This window comes from Tachyglossus aculeatus, chromosome 21 (assembly GCF_015852505.1).
Source record: "Tachyglossus aculeatus isolate mTacAcu1 chromosome 21, mTacAcu1.pri, whole genome shotgun sequence".
NCBI classification, from domain to species: domain Eukaryota; kingdom Metazoa; phylum Chordata; class Mammalia; order Monotremata; family Tachyglossidae; genus Tachyglossus; species Tachyglossus aculeatus.
Genome location: NC_052086.1, coordinates 67,788,998 through 67,812,745, shown reverse-complemented (window position 1 = coordinate 67,812,745; position 23,748 = coordinate 67,788,998). Strand labels below are relative to the sequence as shown.

The 23,748-nt window shown below is 45.1% G+C and overlaps 2 protein-coding genes across 3 annotated transcripts in view; both read left to right on the top strand.

Moving 5' to 3' along the window:
• Positions 1-20,487, top strand: part of LOC119942431 (acyl-coenzyme A synthetase ACSM6, mitochondrial-like) — a 31,870-nt gene extending 11,383 nt beyond the window's left edge. The window contains exons 6-12 of one of the 2 annotated variants that reach the window (XM_038763242.1): positions 85-167; positions 1,958-2,081; positions 3,276-3,356; positions 6,102-6,203; positions 9,530-9,657; positions 18,482-18,566; positions 20,410-20,487. In XM_038763242.1, coding sequence (XP_038619170.1) covers positions 85-167; positions 1,958-2,081; positions 3,276-3,356; positions 6,102-6,203; positions 9,530-9,657; positions 18,482-18,512 — 549 coding nt within the window. In that variant the 3' untranslated portion in view covers positions 18,513-18,566; positions 20,410-20,487. Of the gene's footprint in view, positions 1-84; positions 168-1,957; positions 2,082-3,275; positions 3,357-6,101; positions 6,204-9,529; positions 9,658-13,498; positions 13,580-18,481; positions 18,567-20,409 lie in introns of those variants that run through there. The other variant, XM_038763243.1, reaches the window with a different exon arrangement.
• Positions 18,498-23,748, top strand: part of LOC119942430 (acyl-coenzyme A synthetase ACSM4, mitochondrial-like) — a 30,054-nt gene continuing 24,803 nt past the window's right edge. The window contains exon 1 of the mRNA XM_038763241.1: positions 18,498-18,566. The gene's annotated coding sequence lies outside the window, so the exon portion shown is untranslated. The remainder of the gene's footprint in view (positions 18,567-23,748) is intronic.

Sequence of the window (23,748 nt, the reverse complement as noted above, 5' to 3'; positions counted from 1 at the left end):
TGTTGGCTCTACTCTCCTCAGCCCCTTCCTATCATCTCCATTTTCATGGTTAGGGTTTCATTTTTAATTTTCTTTGCGGACCAGGCTCTGTCCAGATTTCCCATCACCACCTTCTACGGTCGGCCATCCTTGTACCAGAGATTGCTGCAGGACTGTAACTTCACCTGGTAAAATAGCACTGAGCAATCCCAATTTATGAGATGAGGATCTTCTAGGATCTGAAGCAGAACTAAAGCCCTTGTTTCCTTTTCATAACCGCTTGGATTATTAGGATCCCCAGGTTCTGAGGGATTTCAAGCCTCTTCACATCTAATGGGGCCTTACCACTTCCCTCTGAGTTAGGTACCTTATTGTATAAGTGGGGAAACCAAGGGCCAGGAATGTAAAATGACTTGTCCAAGGGCACAAAGTAAGTTGGGCAGAGCTGGAACTCCAACACAAGTCAGACAGCTCACATATCTCACTATCTCAAGCCTATTCCAAGTAACCAGTCTTCCTAGCATGGAGACTCACTAGATTAGTGGGTTTCTAATCTTTTAGAAACACGGAAACCATATCTTCTACCTCCACAGAAGCCGCCTAAACTTATATTGTATATTGTAGGGGTATATTTTTACATATTAAATTTGAAAGACAATATAAGTTTAGATAAAAATGATAAGGATTTTTCCTGTAGAGAGGCATGACACATTTGCTCCCAAAGTCAATTAGGCCATAAAGAGTCCACCATTACATCCTTCCCCTCCTGACATCCTTGGATTGGGGTCAGAGGGCAGTGGGGGGAATGGGCTGGTGGATCCCCATTTTTAGCCCACTGCATTCTAAAAGAGGGTGAGAAGATATGGGATGTGAGGGACTCGTTGTCTCCAGAGTGAGTGCAGCACTGAATTTTACACTTCAGTGGCCAGAGACCTCAGAACTGCCTCTGTTGAAGATTTTCTCCCTTGGCTTTCTGGAATATAAACCCAGTGGTTTGCTCACCCCAGGAGACATCTCTGTGTCCAGCCTACTTCCCTAATAGACTGCCCCCAGGGCAGCTCTCCCATTGCCCTATTCTAGTTCACCAATGCTCCCATAGAGAGCAACAATCAACATCATTACTTGAGCACCCATTGAGTGAAGCCCATAGTATCAAACATGGATGAGGTAGAAGATTCAGTCTCTGCCTTCAAGGAACTTCCCATCTAATGAAGGTCATCAAATATTCCTTTGGGAGATAGACAAGCTGCCCTCTAGGGAGGCAAAGTAGCCCGGTGGAAAGGGCAAAGTATTGAGAGTCAGAAGACCTGGGTTCTAGTTTCCACTTCTGCTACTTGTATATTATGTGACCTTGGGCAATCATGTAACTTCTCTGCGTTTCAATTTTCTCCTCTGTAAGTGGAAATAAATTGCATGTTCTCTCTCTTATACTCTGAGGCCCATGTGGGACAGGGAATGTGTCCAATCTGACTATCATCTTTCAGGTCCAGTCCTTAGTACAATGATTGGCACAAAGAAAGTGCTTAATAATGACCACTTATTATTAGCCAGAGAGAGAATCCCCTCATCCACACCAAAATGGAATTATGTGTTCCAGGGACCTCTCCAGAGCCCCCTGACTAATAATGCCAATTATAATAATGGTATTTGTTAAATGCTTTCTGTGTGCCAAGCATTGTTTTAAGCAACGGGGTAGATACAAGTTAACCATGTCAGATGCAGTCCCTGTCCCACATGGGACTCCCAGTCTAAGCAGGAGGGAGAACAGATACAGATGAGGAAACTGAGGAAGTGGGAGAGGGGACAGGTATTGAATGCCCATTTCACGGATGAGAAAAATGAGGAACAGAGGAGTTAGGTGACTCGCCCCAGGTCCCACAGCAGGTGAGTGGCAGAACCAGGATTAGAACCCTGGCTCTCTGACTCCAACGCCCATGCTCTCTCCACTAGGCCATACTAACCCCTGGGACTTCCTCAGCTATAGGTTCCAAAGCCTGAAGCACTGTGTGGCCACCGGAGAGCCCAGCAAACCTGGGGTGAATCGGGAGTGGAAACGCCTCTCTGACCTGGACATCTATGAAGGTTATGGACAGACGGAAACTGTATGTAGATACTAACTCCTTATCACCACTAACTGCGTAAATTTGTCTCAAGAGTAAAGATAATAATAATAATTGTTATATTTAAGTGCTTACTGCGTGCCAGGCACTGTACTAAGCGCTGAGGTAGATACAAGCAAATTGGATTGGACACAGTTCCTGTCCCACCTGGAGCTTACAGTCTTAACCTTTTTACACTTTTTACAGATGAAATAACTGAGGCACAAAGAAGTGAAGTGACCTGTCCGAGGTCACCCAGCAGACAAGTGGTGGAGCTGGGATTAGAATCCAGGTCCTTCTGACTCCCAGGCTCACCTCTATCTACTAGGCCATGCTATTTGAGAATGTTTCTTGTTAACTGTGGGAATGCTGGGAGCTGGGAATGCTACTGGAAGGCTCTCTGTTCAGGAAAGGAAATGAGCTGTTAAGTTTCTGTTATCTGAGAACCACCTCTACGGAGGGAGAAAATCCTGGCAGAAGATGACCCCTGAGAAATATCTACCCACCAACTGCCAAGGGTCATGAGAATCAATTCCACCCAAAAACAATGTCTGGTTGGAAAGCAAATCAGTCGACAGGGCTACAGAGAAAGCCGGGAAACCTGGAAAACACTTTTGTCTAGCTGGGAGGGACGGGGATGTTGGGAGGCAATTATACAGATTGAGTTTTAAATCACTAAATCAATAACATTTAATGAACAATTAGCAGAGTACGGAGTGCACAGTACTAAGCGCTTCAGAAAATGCAATGAAGTAGACACCAAAGGAAACAGGGTGGCTCAGTCCCTCCTCATTCTGAAAGGAAATAGGGTTTCTAGACAAAGACAGTAGACATTGCCAGTAGTGAAATGTTTCTGTGTGTGCACTAAGAGCAACAGAAAGGGAATTTTGTCAGCTGGCATCCAGAGGCAGGGGGGCTTCCAGGTCAAAACACATGAGAAATGACTTGACACCCTTGGGTGGCTGCACCTGAAGCGCTGGAGCTGAGTTGTGTCATTCTTAGAGAAGACTGGCTCTGCTTCACCTTTCACCCAATGGCTTAGGACCACATAGTTGGCACATAAAGCCTATCCTATAACTCATCCTGGGTTTCTTTTTAGGAATTCCCATAGCTGAGTGCAGCAGGGGAGTCCAGATCAACAGCCCCCAAACCTGAAGATGCTAAATTTCAATGGCCCTTCCGTTTCTTTCTCAACAGGGTCTAATTTGTGCCACCGATAAAAGAATGAAAATGAAACCTGGCTCTCTGGGGAAGCCGGTTCTGCCGTACAACGTTCAGGTAAGAGAGATTAAAATGTGGTGGCTGTGATAACACCACTTGTCTGCTGTGTGACCTTGGGCAAGTCACTCAACTTCTCTGTGCCTCAGTTAACCCATCTGCAAAATGGGGATTAAGACTGAGAGCCCCAAGTAGGGCAGGGATTGTGTCCAACCTGATTAGCTTGTGTCTACCCCGGGGCTTAGTACATTTCCCGGAACATAGTAAGCACATAACAAATACCATAAAACGATGCCAAACATAATAATAACAATAGTAATAACTTATTTTTATGTATCCCTTTTTATAGTTTTAATCTGCTTTCACATTAATCATATTAATCATATTTGACTTCGTAGCATCTCTTGGTGTGTGGCAAACCATTCCCATTCTACAGATGAGGAAACTGAGGCCCAGAAAGGTTAAATGACTTGCTCAGGACAGTAGCAAGTCAGTGAGGGAGATGACACCAGAATCCTGGTCCCTTGACCTCCAATTCCTTGCCTTTTCCATAAGACATGCTGCCTCCTCTCATATTAGTTTTATAAATTTAATCATGTACTCTCAGAGCTGCAAGTATATCTTAAAGTCACTAAATCCTGTCTTCTTGCACCTGCTTAAACATCTTTAAAGAGCTCTTCTTTATTCATCCATTCCAGAATTTTACTGTCCGTACCATAACCCAATGTCACCTAATGGCTTAGGACTGCATAGTTGGCACATAAAGCCTTTACAGTACTTTTCTTACTGTCGGGATAGACTCCAAGTTTATCCCCATTTCTCTTCTCAAGTCAGGAACCTATGGCTCAGGACTTTAATTCATTCATTCATTCAATCAATCATATTGAGTGCCTACTGTGTGCAGAGCACTGTACTAAGCGTTTGGGAAGTAAAAGCTGACAACATATAGAGACGGTCCCTACCCAACAACGGGCTCAGAGTCTAGAAGGGAGAGACAGACAACAAAACAAAACATGTAGACAGGTGTCAAAACCCTTAGAATAAATAGAATTATAGCTATATGCACAGCATTAATACAATAAATAGAATAGTAAATATGTACAAGTAAAATAGAGTAATAAATATGTACAAATATATACAAATGCTGTGGGGAGGGGAAGGAGGTAGGGCCGGGGGAGGTGGGGGGGTGGCGATGGGGAAGAGGAGAGGAAATTTATGTGCCTCTCATTGGAACCAAATGTGGAACCCACAGACTCTGCACTCCAGAGCACACAAAAAAAAAACTAGGCAGGAAACTGAGCAGGAAATAGTTGGCCACCCCTTTGAGCTAGAAAAGGCTGAAGGGGAGCCAAGATGGCAGCTCCATGCCTCATCGGTCACTGGATGGCAGGGTGAGCTAGAACATCTCTCTTCTTCCCCAACCCATGCATCCTGTGTTCCACCGTCTGACAGGAAACAGCAGCAGTGCCAAGGTGGGCCCACTAAGCTGGGCAGGAAAGGGAACTTTTAGCCACCAAGAGTAGCCTCCGTGCCAGGCACCAGGCACCACAAACACTGGTAGTGATTGCAGATGGGTTTAGCACCAGGGCAGGGGTGGTAGGGGTGGTTACAGCTGCTTTATCTGGTACCAAAAATACTATTTGCAGGCCCCCACACATGCCAGGTCTTGGACAGCCAACTTCCGAGGCAGCATCAGTCCCAATAGCTACTGCGGCAGAGAAGGAAAGAAAAACAGATTAAAATTCAGTTCTAGGGTGCTCTCTCTCTCTCTCTCTCTCTCTCTCTCTCTCTCTCTCTCTCTCTCTCTCTCTCTCTCTCTCTCTCTCTCTCTCTCTCTCTCTTCCCCCCCCCCCCCCCCCTTTCCAGGGTAAGGCAGATGCCAATCTCACTAATTCTCCCTGCCCCTCCCTCCTCCTTCTGGCTAATTCTCCTGGCTAATCCAACCCTCCTTCCTTCCCTCAATTCTTCTATTCCCTTCCCTTTCTCTCCTCCCCTTTTTTCCTTAGCCTAATGACATCACATGTCACCCTGGGGGCCACAGATTGTATGATTGGTTCTTTGCCCACCGACCGCTCCAAGGTTTCATTTTGTTTGGCTCTTTTGCGAAAAAATAGTTGAGGGCCCCTAGACTTAGGTCTTCCTTTCTGACCCTTTCATTACTTTCTGATCTCCTGCACTTCCTTGCAGGGAAATTACCGCCCATCTCAGCTTTGAACTCCTATACTCTGCCTCCTCTCCAAGGCTTATGTGTTCCAGAGTTATTTTATAATTTTATAATTAGGAAACCTCCCTTCCGCATTGCTCCAGCTAAATCAGGGTGGCTCTGGAAATCAGAGCTGGGCTTCTATACAACCCTTACTACTCACAGTAGTAAACCCCATTTTATAGATGAGGTAACTGAGGCATAGGGAAGCTAAGTGACTTGCCCAAGGTCACATAGCAGACAAGCAGAGGAGCTGGGATTGGAACCTAGGTCCTTCTGACTCCAAATCCCATGCTCTACCCATTAGGCCAGACTGCTTCTCAGTTTCTATTTGGTGCTTTTATTGCCAAAGCACCTTACATTAGTTATTTTAATTTGCTCCTCACAACAACTCTGCAAGTTGGGTTCAGCTATTATTATCCCCATTTTACAGATGGGGAAACTAAGGCATAGGGAGGTAAATGTTTCCTAGAAAGCAAATTACCGGGACAATCTTGGATTAAATAATGGATCTAGGGATTTATTTCTTATATTTCTGTGACGTGTCATCACTTAAAGAGACATCCCTGCAGTCCATGGCTTTAATGATCTTCTGATTCCAGATTGTAGATGAAAACTTAAATATCCTGCCTCCAGGAGAAGAGGGAAACATTGCTGTCCAGACCCAACCAATACGGCCATTTTCTCTGTTCTCTCGCTATGTGGTAAGGAAAACTTTCCCATTCTTTTATCAAATTTATTACATGTATTGAACATGCAGAGGAATGTTAAAAATCTCCTTCTCTATTATATCTTTCTCTTTATAGTTGCCCAAAAATTAAAACTCATGTTTCCTGATTAGATACTGAGCAATTTTCTGTGGGCAACCCACAGGAGTTTAGGGCTTGTTCCACCTGATTTGTAATAACGATGGTATTCGTTAAGCACGTTCTATGTGCCAAGCATGGTGATAGGTGCTACAATAGGTACAGAATAACCAGAAAGCCCACAGTCACTGTTCTCCCTATGGAGCTCACAGCCTCTTAGTACAGTGCTCTGCACACAGTAAGCGCTCAATAAATACGATTGAATGAAATGAAAGGGAAAATTCATTCATTCATTCAATAGTATTTATTGAGTGCTTACTGTGTGCAGGGCACTGTACTAAGCACTTGGCAACATATAGAGGCGGTCCCTACACAACAATGAGCTCACAGTCTAGAGGGGGGAGACAGAGAACAAAATAAAACATGTGGACAGGTGTCAAGTCATCAGAATAAATAGAAATAAAGCTAGAAGCACATCATTAACAAAATAAATAGAATAGTAAATATGTACAAGTAAAATAAATAGAGTAATAAATCTGTACAAACATATATACAGGTGCTGTGGGGAGGGGAAGGAGGGAGGGTGAGGGGGAGGAGGAGAGGAAAAAGGGGGCTCAGTCTGGGAAAACATGTATTTTGTCCCTATTTAGAGAAGCAGCGTGGCTTAGTAGAAAGAGCACGGGCTTGAGAGTCAGAGGACGTGGGTTCTAATCCCAGCTCCACCACTTGGGGAAGTCACTTAACTTCTCTGTGCCTCAGTTACCTCATCTGTAAAATGGGGATGAAGACTGTGAGCCCCACGTGGGACAACCTGATTACCTTGTATCTACCCCAGTGCTTAGAACAGTGCTTGGCACATAGTAAGTGCTTAACAAATACCAATATTATTATTATTATTATTATTTAATGGATGAGAAAACTGGGACATTAGGAGTTAAGTGATTTTACCAAGGTCATGCAACAAATAAGCATAATTGGGATTAGAATCCAGGTCCCCTGAGTCCCCAGTCCAGGGCTCTTTCCACTATACCACACTGTCTCTCATGTGCCTCACTTATAAGCCATACACTGATCAAGTCTGACAGTTTGGACCAGTCAACGGATTGCGCTCCCTCTGTTTGCAGAACTCTGTACTAGGTTCTGGGAAGAAGGGCTGAGGAAACCAAAACAATGCCCTTGCCCTTGAGGAGCTTACAATCTAATAAACAACTGAGGACAACTATTGTATCCAACTATGAAAGCAACATAAAGATCAGGAAACAGAGAGTTAATATCTAAAAGAACTATTAGCTCAACAAAAGCACCTATACATCATTTAGAGTGAAGTATTCAAAGGGTGCTGGAGTAGCTAGAGCATTCATGGCTAAAATTGAGCTCATCTTCCCTGAATTCCCAAATCCTCTCCTCCACATAACTTTCTCACCATGGTTGACAACACTCCCTTCCTCCCAGTCTTTCGAGCCCACAACCCTGTGGTTATCTTGACTCCTCTTTCATCTCTTATATTCAGTCTCTCAAATCCTGTCAATTCTTCCTCCCCAACATTTCCAGAATCTTTTTTTCTTCACCCAAAGGGCCTCCATGCTGGTCCAGGCCCTTGTAATATTCTGGCTTGTTTATTGCACCAACCTCCTCATTGGTTTCTTTGCCTCCAGGCTCAGCACCACTCCAGGCCATACTTCCTTCCCTCTGCTGTCGGGATCAATTTTCTAAAACATCATTTTGTGTACACCTCCCCACTTATCAAAAATTTTCAGTGGCTGCCCATTCCTCTCCACATCCAGCAGCAACTTCTGACTATTGGCATTAAAGTATTCAAAAAACTCCTACTTATCCACTCTCTTCTCCTACACATCAGCCTACAATCTCGGTTTCTCTCATGCTAACTCTTCCTTATTCTCCTGGGTTCACTCTTCATACACAGGGAAGCAGCGTGGCTCAGTGGAAAGAGCACAGGCTTTGGAGTCAGAGGTCAGGAGTTCAAATCCCGGCTCCGCCAATTGTCAGCTATGTGACTTTGGGCAAGTCACTTAACTTCTCTGTGCCTCAGTTACCTCATCTGTAAAATGGGGATTAAGACTGTGAGCTCCCTGTGGGACAACCTGATCACCTTATAACCTCCCCAGTGCTTAGAACAGTGCTTTGCAAATAGTAAGCACTTAATAAATGCCATCATTATTATTATTATTATTATACAGTGCTTTGTATACAAGAGACACGGGCCTAGGATTCAGAAGACCTGGGTTCTAAACCCCATTCCACCACTTATCAGCTGTATGACCTTGGACAAGTCACTTCACTTCCATTCATTCAGTCAGTCATATTTATTGAGCTCTTACTGTGTGCAGAGCACTGTACTAAGAACTTGGTAAGTACAAGTTGGCAACATAACTTCTCTGTGCCTCATTTACCTCATCTGAAAAATGAGGATCCAATACCTATTCTCTCTCCTAGTTAGACTGTGAGCCCCATGTGGGACGTGACTATTTTGCATTTACCCCAGCACTTAGTACAGTGCTTGGTATTTTGTGAGCACTTAACAAATGCCATGATGGTGATTATGATGATGATGTTGATGATGATTTTGAATCATCAGAATCATCTGGGATTAATCAGGAAATGTTCAAAAAGTCCACAACTCAGAGACGCTAAAAGGGGCAGTGTTGTTTCCAATTGGTCGTGGGAGGGGAGTGAGGTGGGATGGGATAGGACAGAAAAGGGAAGGGAAGGGAGGGTAGGGCTGGGCATGTTGGAGCAGGGTGAGTGGGGTGGGATGATGTGCTGTCCCGTTTCTACAATGTCACTGATGATGCTCAGAGTGAATTCCAAAGCCGCTGTCTCCATTCACTTGACTAAGCCAGCTCAATGGGGATTTGGGCCAAGAGGCATAATAATAATAGTATCTGTTAAGCACTTATTGTGTGTCAAGCACTGTTCTAAGCCCTGGTGAAGATACAAGATCATCAGGTCAGACACAGCCCCTGTCCCACACCGAGCTCACCATTTAAGTTGGAAAGAGAACAGGTATTGAATCCCCATTTTACAGTTGAGGTAACCAAGGCACAGAGAAGTGACTTGCCCAAGGTTACACGACAGACAAGTGGCAGAGTGGGATTAGAACCCAGGTCCTCCCACGCCCATGCTCTATCTGCTAAGCCACACTTCTCCTCAATTGGCAATGCACCAATAACCAGAAATGTGATGTCATTTTGTTGTTGCATCAGGACAACATAAAGCAAACGGCATTGGCAGAACCCAGGAGATTTTATCTCACCGGAGACAAGGGAATTATGGATGAAGAAGGCTACTTTTGGTTTGCTGGAAGGGCTGATGACATTATCAATGCCTCTGGGTAAATTTGTTCACTATGTCCTGGTTTAGTCTCAGAGGGCGGAAGGCAACGCTCTGTTCTGGTGAATGTAAAACTCTCCCTTCCTCTGAATGGAATCCACCAAGCAAGAGGCCAGAGGCTGAACAATTCTCCTTTACCTGAAAGACCCAGAGAGACTGTGCAATGGTACCTTATTTACTGGACAATCACATCTTCCTCCACTTTCTCTTTTGCTATGTAAATACAACCCCTGGATGTTACCTGTGATTTATGCATTACCTTGGATCCTTTGCTTGAGTCATTACATGGGAAACAGCTACATAGTTAGTGCCTACATATTATCATCACCAATGGTATTTATTGAGTGCTCTTTGTGTGCAGAGCACTGTACTAAGCGCTTGGGAGAGTACAATACTACAGAGCTGGTAGACACTTTCCCTGTCCAAAACAAGCTTAGAGTCTAGAGGGGAAAATGGACATTAATATAAATCTAAACAATTGAGACATATGTGTGTTTTCTGGACCTGTATAGCAACCTGAGTTGCTATTGCTGTTTTTGAAAAATTAGAGCGCAATTCATCAATCACATTTATTGAACATTTATTGCATGCAGAGCACAGTATTAAAAGCTTAGGAGAGTACAATATAACAGGGTTGGAAGATACATTCCCTACCCACAATTTCGAGTGAAAGGCAGATGTTACAATAAATTACAGGTATGTACATAAGTGCTGTGGGGCTGTGGGTGGGGTGAATAAAGGGTGTAAATTCAAGTGTTAGGGAGACACACAAGGGAGTCGGAAAAGAAGAAATGAGGACTTAGTCAGGGAAGGCCTCTTGGTTCCTGTAATGGTCAGTGATTGTTCCTCCACTCCACCAAGCATAGCTCCCAATTATATCAGGAAGGGGGCTGCAGAGAAAGAAAAAACATGGTTACATGTTGTGAAAGCATGGTTAAGTGATGTTGGCTGTCCTGAGCAGGGAAAAATTTGTCACCCCTACCAGCTTGCCTGAGCCTTCCATATGCATTATCACCCTAAACTACATGATGTGCGGAAGTCTACTCTAACTCCCAGACTTAGAACGTTTCTCTGGGGTCGGGGGAGACCCTTGTGAACTCCTACCAGGTCTGTGTTTGCACAAGGGCCACTTCTGTCAGGCTAGCCCTTTTCCATTTCTGACCTCTGCCCCTCTGCCTCACTTCCTTGCCATCCTCAGCCAGCCTTGGTCAGTGGAAAAGCCTGCCCTATCCATGTGAATATGCCTCGGGTTTTGGGAACAACTCCTGGAAACAAAGGTTATGTTTCCAGGGCATGGGGGCCACTGGAAGTGTGGGCTCACCACTGCGAGAAAGACTATTCTCTTCCAGGAACCAGATCTGGCTATTTGAGGTGGAAGATGTCCTGGCCAAGCACCCAGCGGTTGTTGAGTCAGCTGCAATCAGCAGCCAGGATGCTGGCAGAGGTGAAGTACCCATGTTCTCACCAAGAGTGGGGAGGAGGAGGTACACTCTCCCCCTATAAAATGTTTTCTCACCAGAACTGGGCTAGCTAGAGAGCAGCATGAAAGGCTGGTTCTTTGGTTAGGGATTTTGGCCTGTGGTGAGCATAGGCGGGGGAAATTCATTCATTCACTCACTCATTCATTCATTCACTCAATCACATTTACTGAGCGCTTACTGTGTGCGGCGCACTGTATTAAGCACTTGGGAGAGTACAATACAACAAAAAACAGATATATTCCCTGCCCACAACGAGCTTACAGTCTAAAGGAAAGGAAAACATTTGTATGAATCATGTTTCTAGAAACTGGACTTTTTCTTCTTTTTTAAATGGTATTTAATAATTCTGGTATTTGTGAAGCCCTTAGTACGTGTCAGGCACTATACTAAGTGCTGGAGTAGATAGCAGCTAATCAGGTTAGACCCAACCCATTCATTCATTCTTTCTATCCTATTTATTCAGCGCTTACTGTGTGCAGAGCACCGTACTAAGTGGTTCGGAAAGTACAATACAATGATAGACAGTGAAATTCCCTCCCCACAATGAGCTCACAATCTAGAGTTGGGGAGACAGTCATCAATACAAATAAATAAAATTACAGATCTGTACATAAGTGCTTTGGGGCTGGGATGGGGGAAGAGCAAAGGGGAGCAAGTCAGGGTGATACAGCAGGGAGTGGGAGATGAGGAAAAGTGGGACTTAGTCAGGGAAGACCTCTTGGAGAAGATGTGCCTTAAGTAAGGCTTTGAAGCGGGGGAGAGTGGTTGTCTGTTGGATTAGAGGAGGGAGGGTATTCCAGGCCAGAGGCAGGATGTGGGCTAGGGGGTCGGTGGTGAGACAGACGAGATCCAGATGTAGTGAAAAGGTTAGCACTAGAGGAGTGAAGTGTGCCAGGCTGGGTTGTAGAAGGAGAGAAGCAAAGTGAGGTAGGACGGGGCAAGGTAATGGAGTGCTTTAAAGTCAATAGAGAGGAGTCCATGTCCCCCATGAGGCTTCCAGTCTTAATCCCCATTTTACAGATGAGGTAACTGAGACTCAGAGAAGTTAAGTGACTTATCCAAGGTCACACAGCAGACAAGTGGACTTGTTTTCCACCCCCGAGCCTCCCAACTCTTCTAGCTTACTGTGAGCCCGCTGTTGGGTAGGGACCGTCTCTATATGTTGCCAACTTGTACTTCCCAAGTGCTTAGTACAGTGCTCTGCACACAGTAAGCACTCAATTAATACGATTGAATGAATGAATGAATATTAAGTATTCAGTGGTATCTGCAGGGGAACAAAAGAAAGGACTGTGGATGATCAGTGATTCCATGGATCCAGGACCTTCCCCATAGCCAAGTCAAATTATAGAGGTGCCTTGCTTGTTCTCCCTCCCTCCATCTGGTTGTGGCATGCCCCTAGGTAGGACATGGACTGAGAATGGACAACAGTAGGATGCCTGGCCACTCCTCTGGCATGAGCCGAAATAGGGTAGCCACCCATTATGTCTTGGTGCCTGCTGCTGCTGTTCCATTACCATGGGCAAAAGAAGCATTTAAAAACAAACTGGCAAAGCCAAGGGTCTGTGGGAGGCGGGTCACAGATCAGGCTGGAGCAGAGCAATTAATAATGAGCCGAGTGTCTTCAAACAAAGGCTGCTGGAAGATCACAAGCCAATGGGAGAAACAGAAATGGTGACTGGTTTTGGGGATGGCAGATATGCCAGCAGAGCGAGGGGCAATTTTCCACTCTGTAAAAGAAAGTGCCCATCTCACCTTGGCCTTATCAGCCACACTTGCATGCACTGATAAAAACTCAACATCCATAGCAACGGCTTCAAATCCAAAGGACCTAAATATATACACTTCGGCATAACACAACAGTGTCTCTAATTGATTAGGAGTTTCAATGTCCCAAAAATAATAATAATGGTATTTGTTAAGCGCTTACTATGTGCCGGGCACTGTAATAAGTGCTGGGGTAGACACAAGATAATTCGGGTCACAGTTCTTGCCCCACACAGGACTCATGGTCTTAATCCTTATTTTACAGATGAAGTAATTTAGCCACAGAGAAGTTAAATGACTTTCCCAAGGTCATACAGCAGACAAATGGCAGAGCTGGGATTAGAACTCAGGTCCTCTGACTCCCAAGTCTGTGCTCTTTCCACTAGGCCATGCTGCTTCTTACCCCATGTGAACTGAATGGCTTAGAAATGCTCAGAAGCTAGACTATATTGGGAATATTTCCTCAGGGAGTTAACCACTTACCAACCAGCCACGCATTGTCTCTTGGTGTCTGCTGCTGCCGTTCCATGAAGCTGGCATCTGGGGCTTCCAAATGATTAGTAGTTTCTTCTTACCGGGGTCTTTCTCTGACAGGTGGTGAAAGCTTTCTGGTGTTGGCTCCCACCTTTTCTTCCCATAACAAAGAAGACCTGACGCTTGAGCTGCAGCGGCATATGAAAATACTGGTGAATCCCAACAAATGTGCCAGGAAACTAATTGGAGACGCTGCAGTGAGGGAGCCACTTTTTAAAATGGTATTTGTTAAGTGTTTATCATGTGTTTATCAAGCTTATCATGCTGCTTGGAGAAGCAGTGTGGCTCAGTGGAAAGAGCCCAGGCTTTGGAGTCAGAGGTCATGGGTTCAAATCCCAACTCTGCCGCTTGTCAGCTGTGTGACCTTGGGCAGGTCACTTAACTTCTCTGTGCCTCAGTTACCTCATCTGTAAAATGGGGATTAAGACTGTGAGCCCCCCGTGGGACAACCTGATAATCTTGTAACCTCCCCAGCACTTAGAACAGTGCTCTGCACATAGTAAGTGCTTAATAAATGCCATTATTATTATTATTATGTGTCAAACACTGTTTTAAGCACTGGGATGGGTACAAGTTAGTTCCCTCTAGACTGTAGGCTCATGTGTCTGTTTATTGTTATGTTGCACTATCCCAGGCACTTAGTACAGTGCTTTGCACACAATAAGCGCTCAGTAAATACGACTGAATGAATGAATGAATTAGGTTGGACTCAGTTCCTTTTCAAGTCCAATGTGAGGCTCACATTCTAAGTAGGAGGGAGAACAGGTCCTGAATCCCCATTTTACAGTTGAGAGAGTTTTACAGTTTACAGAGAAGTTAAGTGATTTTTCCCCAGGTCACACAACAAAAAATTGCTAGAGCTGGGATTAGAACCCAGCTCCCCTGACTTCTAGGCCAGCATTCTTTCCTCTAGGCCACGCTGCTTCTCTTCCCCTCAAGGCTTCCCATTTTCAGCTCTTCAAGTTTGGGAACACATCAACCTGTGTTACTGGCTGATCTAGATACAAGACTGGAAATCTAGGGCTGAAAATCCCAGTATGTCTTGCAATGGCTCTGTGACCTTGAGTAAATCACTTACTTTCTCAATTCATTCTTTTGAGGTACCATCCAATCCATAATTCTATGAAATTTCAGAGGTGCAGCCAATGGGCCCTTTGCCACCCTACACCAAGGTGGCACATCACCAACCTTGTTCGCTTGAGGGGTCCCTTGCCTCATTTCTTCCCAGCCTGCCTCAACTGAGAGCCGGGAGCGGGAGTTGAAGGAGCTGCATGGCCTAATAATAATAATAATGGCATTTGTTAAGCACTTACTATGTGCAAAGCACTGTTCTAAGTGCTGGGGGGATACAAGGTGATCAGGTTGTCCCACGTGGGGCTCACAGTGTTAATCCCCATTTTACAGATGAGGTAACTGAGGCTCAGAGAAGTTAAGTGACTTGCCCAAGGTCACACAGCAGATGTGTGGCAGAGTCTGGATTCGAACCCATGACCTCTGACTCCAAAGCCCGTGCTCTTTCCACTGAGCCACGCAAAGAGCATGAACCTAGGAGTCAGGGGATCTGATCCCAGCTCTCCAACTTTCCTGCTGTGGAACCTTGGATAAACCACTTTAATAATTTGGGCCTCAGAAAACAGCACAGCCTAGTGGAAAAAGTATAGGCCTGGGAATCAGAAGGACCTGCATTCTAATCCTGGCTCTGCCACTTGTCTGCTATGTGACCTTGGGCAAGTCATTTAACTTCTTCATGTAACTTCTCTGTGCCTCAGTTGCCTCATCTGTAAAATGGGGATTGAGACTGAGCCCCATGAGAGACAGGGACTGTGTCCAATCTGATTCACTAGTCCCACTTCAGAGCTAAGAGCAGTGCCTGGCACATAGAAAGCACATAAAAAATACCACAATTATTATTAAAATGGGGATTTAATCAATCAATTGTATTTATTGAGCACTTACTAAGAGCTTGGAAGAGCACAATACAACAGTGTTGGTAGACACATTCTCTGCCCACGTAAGTGCTGTGGGGCTGAGGGAGGGGTGAATAAAGGGTGCAAACCCCAGGACAAGGGAGACACAGAAGGGAGTGAGAGAAGAGGAAATGGAGGCTTATTCGGGGAAGACCTCTTGGAGGAGATGTACTTTTAGTAAGGCTTTGAAGGTGGGGAGAATGTCAGATATGAAGAGGGAGGGAGGGAGCTCCGAAACACAAGACTTGTTCCAAGGATGAACAGTGAGATAGAGATTGAAGTACAGTGACTGGGGTGTAATGTCACTTTGCAGGGCCATAGTGCCATATAAAGTGCTCAGTGCTCTTCGCTCAGTAAGCGCTCAATAAATACCACTGAGAAAGGGGCACCATGAGTCAGAGTAGAGGCAATGCTGAAGGACAGGTGAGTATCAAGAGACATATCAGTCAATCACTCATGGAATTTATTGAGCACTTACTCTATGCAGAGTACCGTGTGCATGCACACACACACACACCCCTCTCCCCTTCCCCCCCGTCCTAGGATGAGCACCAAGAGGATTCGGAGGGCCAAGCCTTGGACGAAAGAGAATCAATTCACTGCCATCATCAATCTAATGATGGTATTTCTTAAATGTACTATGAACCAAGCACTGTGATAAGCACTGGAGTAGATAACAAGATAATCCAGTCAGACACAGACAGGAGTTTTCTCTATATGCTATTTTAAAGAGTCATACCTGGCAGTAACCAAATACACACACACACACACACACACACACACACACTCTCCCCGCCCCCCCCCCCCGCCCCCCACCACCACCAGAGGCATGTGTTAGCTCAGTCAACTCTGTAACACAAATGCTGCAATTCTGATATCCTGAGAGAGGTTGATGGTTAAATCCTTAAGTGCAGGTGTTGGGTTTCTCCTGAGCAGGCATAAAGTTGCATTCTTCTCTCTCACTCCCAGTCCTGCTACTTGACTGTTTTCAGAGCTGTTTTGCATCTGAGAATGGGGAAGCATTTTTTTGGCATCTGGGAGTGGGGAAATATTTTGTTGAGGAGCAAGCATCTGCTTCCCGGAACCCTGAAATGCAAACCAGGGGGCCTTAAAAGCTTAAGTATTCTGGTGTTCGGTTTCTATTGAGAGACACAAAGATTTAATTCTTTCCAATTGCTGCACCTGGGAGTTTTCAGTCCTACCCCCTTTGCTGGAGAATAGAGACTTTCCTAAGACGTTTTGTATCTATGAATGGGAGAATGGCATTGTTAGTAATAATAATAATAATACTTGCAGTATTTGTTGAGTTCTTACTCTGTTCCAAGCACTGTACTAAACATGAGAGTAGATATTATGGAATCAATTATGGAATTATTATATTATGGAACCAAATTCAGACACAGTCCTTGTCCCAAATGGGGCTCACAGTCTAAGTAGGAAGGGGAGCAAATATTCGGTCCCAGTTTTAGAGATGAAGAAACCAAGGTACAGAGAAATTAAGTGATTTGCCCAAGGTCACATAGCAGGCAGATGGCATAGCCAGGATTCGAACCCCAGTCCTCTGATTCCCAGGCCCGTCGTCTGTCCACTAGGACATGCTGCTTTCATTGTGTGGCGGTGCTACTCCTCCCAGATGGAGGCGTAGGCTGTAGATGAAGTTGATTTTCCTGCCCTTCTCAGGCTCAAGACGGTGCAGGAGAAGCACTGCTGCTCTGACCAAACTTGATGGGATGGTGGTTGCTTTGATCACTTAAAAGGATTCTTGTTGTTGCCCACTTCAACTGAGAGGCCCAGAAACTGCCCTGACCACTGGAAGTCAACACGCTAAGGCAGTGTGTCATGAATATGAACCATGTCAACATTCGAAGAGCATGCAAACACTTAATGATCATCCTATGCAGTGAAACCCTTTTTATAACAAGGCTGTCTTGTTGCAAAAGTTTCCCTAGAACAAAAGAATTTGGATAGGCCCCAGCAACTCATTTAGTAGATAGTTTAAAGATCTCTGTTTAAAGGACACTCATAGAACAACCCCTCCCTAAAAGGTGACTTCAATTTTACTAAAAGGGTTCTTTTTAGCTGGAAGACTGTCATGGCTCCAAATGTACTTGGGAGGTAGTCTGGAGAGTTAGAGGATTTGTGTGTGTATATATATGTGCTTGTGTTCTCTTGAAAATGGTGACCAATCAGTCTATCAATCAATGGTATCTATTGAGCACTTACTGTGTTCAGAGCACTGTACTAAACACTTGGGAAAGCACAGTACAAAACAGAGACATGAACTCTGCCCACGAGAAGGTAATCATAGTTATTGAGTACTTACTGAGTACAGAGTACTGTACTAAGTAATTTGGAGAGAACAATATGAAAATATAACAGACAGTCCCTGTCCATATCTCTGGACTTGCAGTTCTGCACCACCAAATGAAAAAATTATAAAATTCCATACCTATGCTTCTAGACTGTGAACCCGTTGTTGGGTAGGGACCGTCTCCGTATGTTGCCAACTTGTACTTCCCAAGTGCTTAGTACAGTGCTCTGCACACAGTAAGTGCTCAATAAATATAATTGAATGAATGAATGTTATTTCCCTCTAACCCTCCAGACTACCTCACAAGTACATTTGCAGCCATTATAGTCTTCCAGCTAAAAATAATCTCTGTTAGCAAAACTAAAGGGCCTATTAGGGAGGGGTTGTTTTATGGGACTTGGGAGTGGTTGTTTTATGTGTGTCCTTCAAACAGAGATCTTTAAAATGACTGTTGAGTTATTTTAATTACCTAAGCTACACAAAATGGGTCATATCAGTGGGGGACGGGGGTTGCCATAGGGGGTCTCCTGACTCACCCCACTCCCCACCCTCTTACTTAGACTGTGAGCCCTATTTGGGACAGGGATGGTGTCCAAACTTGATTATCGTGTACCTACCCCAGCCTTTATTTAGTACAGTGCTAGGTATAAAATAAGTGCATAACAAGTACCAAAATTATTAACTATTATCATTATTACTCTAAATATGAGGGCCGATGGCCTGGACCTATGGAATTTACCAGTGATCCTTGGCTTTGTGATGCAGATGGTCAACCCCATTACACAAGACGAGATGAAGAAGGAAGATCCTGAGAAGCCTGTGCTGTGTGCCCGAGAGGGATCTTCTCCAGGTATCAATTGCACAGCCTCATCTTTCCCATTCCCTTTGACTAATAATAATAATAATGGCATTTATTAAGCGTTTACTATGTGCAAAGCACTGTTCTAAGCCCCGGGGAGGTTACAAGGTGATCAGGTCGTTCCTTGAGGGGCTCACAGTCTTAATCCCCATTTTACAGATGAGGGAATTGAGGCACAGAGAAGTTAAGTGATGTGCCCAAAGTCACACAGCTGACAGTTGGCAGAGCTGAGATTTGAACCCATGACTTGTGACTCCAAAGCCCAGGCTCTTTCCACTGAGCCACGCTGCTTCTCTAACAAGGTTGACCTTCTGGACCCCTGACTCTTACCTGCTTTCTTCACCGGCTTCTAGTAGGAGTAGGACCTTGGTCCAGGACCTTTGGGCCCTGTGGATTTGTCAGGTGGTGAGGAGGGGGCAGAGGATAGAAGAATGGAAATTCCAGATGGCTTGATCTCCATTTATCGACCCCAGAAAGACAAGGGGCTACAGAAATTGGTGTTGCACCCTCCCCTGCCCAAAAAGAAATGGGCAGAGAGAAGCTGACACTTCCCAGAATCTGGCCCTTTTGCACCCTTGTTTAGGGCTTTTCCCCCCTGCATGGATACTGCTGCCAATTTGTACTTCCCAAGCACTTAGTACAGTGCTCTGCACATAGTAAGCGCTCAATAAATACGATTGATGATGATGATGAGCTTGTATGCCATTGGGGAACAACCAGCACTCAGCTTCAGGGGGTCACCAGCTAATTCTCTGGCTGCTGCTGCTGGACATGAAATCTGGTGGGAGAGGGAGAGTGAGGAAGAAAGGGTGGAGGACTCGACAACCAGAGACCATTTGCCCAAAGTTGCAGACACACGAAGGCTCAATCAACCAATCAATCAGTGACATTTACTGAGCTATTACTGTGTATGAAGCACTGAACTAAGGACTTGGGAGTGTTCAACAGAGTTGGTAGATGTGATCCCTACACACAAGGAGCTTACAGTCTAGAGGTTTGGTGGCAAGGTTCTAGGGATTAACTCACCAGAACAGGGGTGGATTTGCCCTCTAGACTCTGCTAGTCTCGACAGCAGAGTCAATCAAATACGATTGACTGACAGTCCCTGTTCCCCCCGCCCACATCCAACCCCTACACCCCATCATATCACCTTGTCCCACAGATGGTAGCAGTGATTAGGCTGGAAAGTTCACCTGCCTTATTGAAGATATCTCTAGCTCCTGTAACTTGCTGCGGCCTCCTCCTCCTATATCCTCCTCTTCCCCATAGGCTTAGTGCTGGGCTGGACCCAGTTTTCCCTTAGCTGGAGAAGAGAGTCAGGGAGGTAGTGGATAGGGTAGCCATTTGTCCCAAGAGAAGCAGCGTGGCTCAGTGGAAAGAGCCCAGGCTTTGGAGTCAGAGATCATGGGTTCAAATCCCAACTCCACCGATTGTCAGCTGTGTGACTTTGGGCAAGTCACTTAACTTCTCTGTGCCTCAGTTACCTCATCTGTAAAATGGAGATGAAGACTGTGAGCCCCACATGGGACAACCTGATTATCTTGTATCTACCCCAGCACTTAGAACAGTGCTTTGCACATAGTAAGCACTTAATAAATGCCATTTTATATATGCATATCTATATATAATATTATATAAAATAATATAAAATAATATATAAAATATATATTATTGTAGACATTCTAGTTCACACTTGGAAGGGTGGCAAAAGGGGTTTCTGTTCTTGAACAGCACTGTAGCCTCCCTCACAATCAGCCAAACCAGGCCAATCTCTGGCCAGAGCTGCTACCCTGAAGCGGAACCAGTGCAACCATTTCCTCTCCCCTTGGGGCAGGAGGCCAGAAGCGGCCAGGGCAGACCAGAAGGGAAGGCAGCTGGACTACAACTTCTCTGACAGCTGCTGCAACCAAGGTGCTCCAGGGTGAAGTTGGCAACATTGGAGAGGTGGCCAAAAGAAAGGGACATGCAGATTTACCACCCCCTTTCAATTTTCCCCCCCAACCCCAGGTCTTGACTTCATTGGCCTGGGCTCAAACCATAAATGCCTCACCGACTGGACTGCTAGTAACGCAGTCACACCATCAGCTTTAAGGCACTCAATGAGCTCTCTCCCTATATCTTACCTCATTGATATCCTACTATGACTAATCCATTCCTTTCATTCCAACCTCCTCTTTATACCTCAGTCATGCCAATGTCACCACCAACCCATTGCCCATGACCTCCCTGAGACTGGAACTCCCTCCTGCTTAATATCCACCACTCTTCTGTCTTCAAAGCCCTCCTAAAACCAGACCTTCCCTGACAAACCCTTATTTTCCCATTCACCCTCCCCTCTACATTAACTCTGCACTTGGATCTATACCCCTTTGGTACTCACCCTAGCCCCAGAACACTTATGTATATATCCTTATATTCTGCTATTTCCCCAATCAGTCATTTATTTTAATGTCTGTCTCCCCCTGTAGATTGTAAGCTCCTAGTGGGTAGGGATTACATCTACCAACTCAATGCTTAAAAAATACCACTGACTGAAACACACATGTTGAGTTTTTCCCAAGACTGTGCAGTATACTTCAGATCTTCTTTTCATACATATCCATGCAGAGTTAAACATACTCACTCACATTCTGTTTACATAGCCTCAATGGGACTCCTTAACCAACCTCCCTCCTCCACATTCGCACTCACAGCGATTATTCTCTATGCTCCCATTGTTGAAGACTCAGGCAAAGGATTAGTTACAACAGGCCAATTGCAATGATCCAGAGATTTCTATTTGGGATGCTATATTTCCTCTCTCCCAAGAAGTCCTAAGGGGCCAGGAAGCCATAACCCGTGCACAGAACTGGGTATGTCAACCAAGTTCCCAGGATCACTGTATGACTCACACTCTCAGCTCTTGGGCTCCATCTCCCAATGATCAAGTGCAAAAAGTTGGGCTGGAGGCCGAGTACAAACTTCCTTCTCTTTCGCCATTCTATGTATTGCATCTCCTGCAAGGCCTTTAATTACCTGGCTACCGTGTTTGCGAAAGAGGGATGGGTCTTCCCTGATGAATTAGCTAATGATCCAGATTGCACGTCCACATGCCTGCTGGGGTTGACTTTATAATGAGGCCCCAGATGTGTCAATCAGGTTAGTTAGTGAAAAAGTACCTGGGCTCTCCAAGAGTCTTTTAGAGGCGTCACAGGAGCAATCCGGTAATCCCTCAACGCCCTTCGGCTGTGATGTTCTCATATAGCAAGCGCCCCTGGAGTCCACATGGCCCAATGATGAGAGGAATACTACAGTGGTAAGGAAAACTATTAGATGGTAAACTTCTCCAGGGCAATCAATCAATAGTATTTATTGAGATTTTATTGTGTGCAGAGCCTTAGAGTACTAAGGCTTTAGAGTTAGTAGACACAACACCTGCCCTCAAAGATCATACCAACCTAACTAGGGAGAGTGACACTTAAATAAATTGCAGGTGGGCAATTACTGGTTCTACATTATTTGACTCCCAGTCATTTAACTCCAGGTCCTTTAACTCTAAGTCATTTTATTTCATTACTTATTTCATGGGTAATGGCAGCACATAAAGAATTAGATGAAGCACATGGAAGAAATTCTGTGGAGGCTCTGGGGAAGCCTGCCACTGTACTGTCAGGATTCCCATACCTGCATACTGAAACCACCGCTCAGGGAGCAAAGAAGAAGGGGCAGGTGGGTGACGGCCCCAAGATTATCTCCAGGGTTGGGGGGCTCCATACTTGGACCAAAACGAGTGGAAGGAAATGTCTGTGGGTTTAAAGACAGAGGGCACACTTGAGGCTGATTTAGCTTGAAGGTGAGGCATTTCTCACCTTCATTTCTCACCTATTTGTTCTGACGACTTGACACTTGTCCATATGTTTTGTTTTGTTGTCTGTTTCTCCCTTCTAGACTGTGAGCCTGTTGTTGAGTAGCGACCATCTCTATATGTTGCCAACTTGTACTTCCCAAGCACTTAGAACAGTGCTCTGCACATAGTAAGCGCTCAATAAATACGATTGAATGAATGAATGAATTTCCTCGCTGGCATTTCTACGATCTGGCAATGCCAGCCCCACACTGATCTCTTGAGATCACTAGGCCATGGCCACACCCTCTGGCAGAGGGGAGGGGTGACACGATAGAAGGGCTCCCCTTCCACTAGCTTGTTCTTTCTGGTCCCTGAGGCAGGGCAGGGCCTATCAGGGGCTGGCACCCCTCTGACCCACCTTCTCCACTCCAGGGTATGGGAAGATGAGGGTATTGATGGGAACATGGAAGTTCCCAGAGGAGGCAGGGGTGACTCATATATCCTCTCTCATCCATAGCATCTCTTTTTTGAGAAACAGCGGGACCTAATGGAAAAGGCACAGACCTGGGAATCAGAAGAACTGAGTTCTAACCCTAGCACTGCCACATGTAGTCACTTAACTTCTCTGGGTCTTTCCTCAACTTTAAATTAAAGATTAAAAACCTGTTATTCCTCCACCTAAAATTTTGGGATAGGAACTCTGTCCAATCTGATTTTTAGGTATGTACTTCAGTGCCTAATACATTGGTACATAGTAAACACTTAATTGCCAAAATTATTATTATTATTGTGCCACCTTTGCTTCACTCATGGGGTTTGATATGGTCCGGCGTGAAATTGTCCAGGAATCAAGTGATCAGGGGTTGAAAGACTGGTCACTAAGAAACCAAGTGTCTTTCTCCTACTATATATGCATTCCCATGCACCTTGCACAGTGCCCTGCCCATAGTGGGAGCTCAAGAAAGAAATACTGTTGGTGATGGTCAAACCTACCAATCCTCTCCCCAAGAGCACTGTCTTTCAGCCAGAGGAAAGCGATAAGATGACTGAAATATTCCTTTGGGTCCAGTTGCCAATTGGCAAAGACTATTGACAGTTGCTTCTGAAATCCCCTGTTCCCTGGCCGCCACCATCCCTCCCCAGAGACTGCCCATATCTGAAAAGCCTCTGATCATTTTTTCTGCAAGTAGTACCTCTTTTCTGTTTCTTGGCAGGCCAAGTCAGGCCTCATCTTCAGGGGTCTAACTTTCTCTGGCCTTTCTCTTAAAACTGGTTGTGAAGGGGGGCACAAATGACCCGAAATTAAACTTCTAAAAGTGAATTTTGGCCAAAGACAATCATTATTTC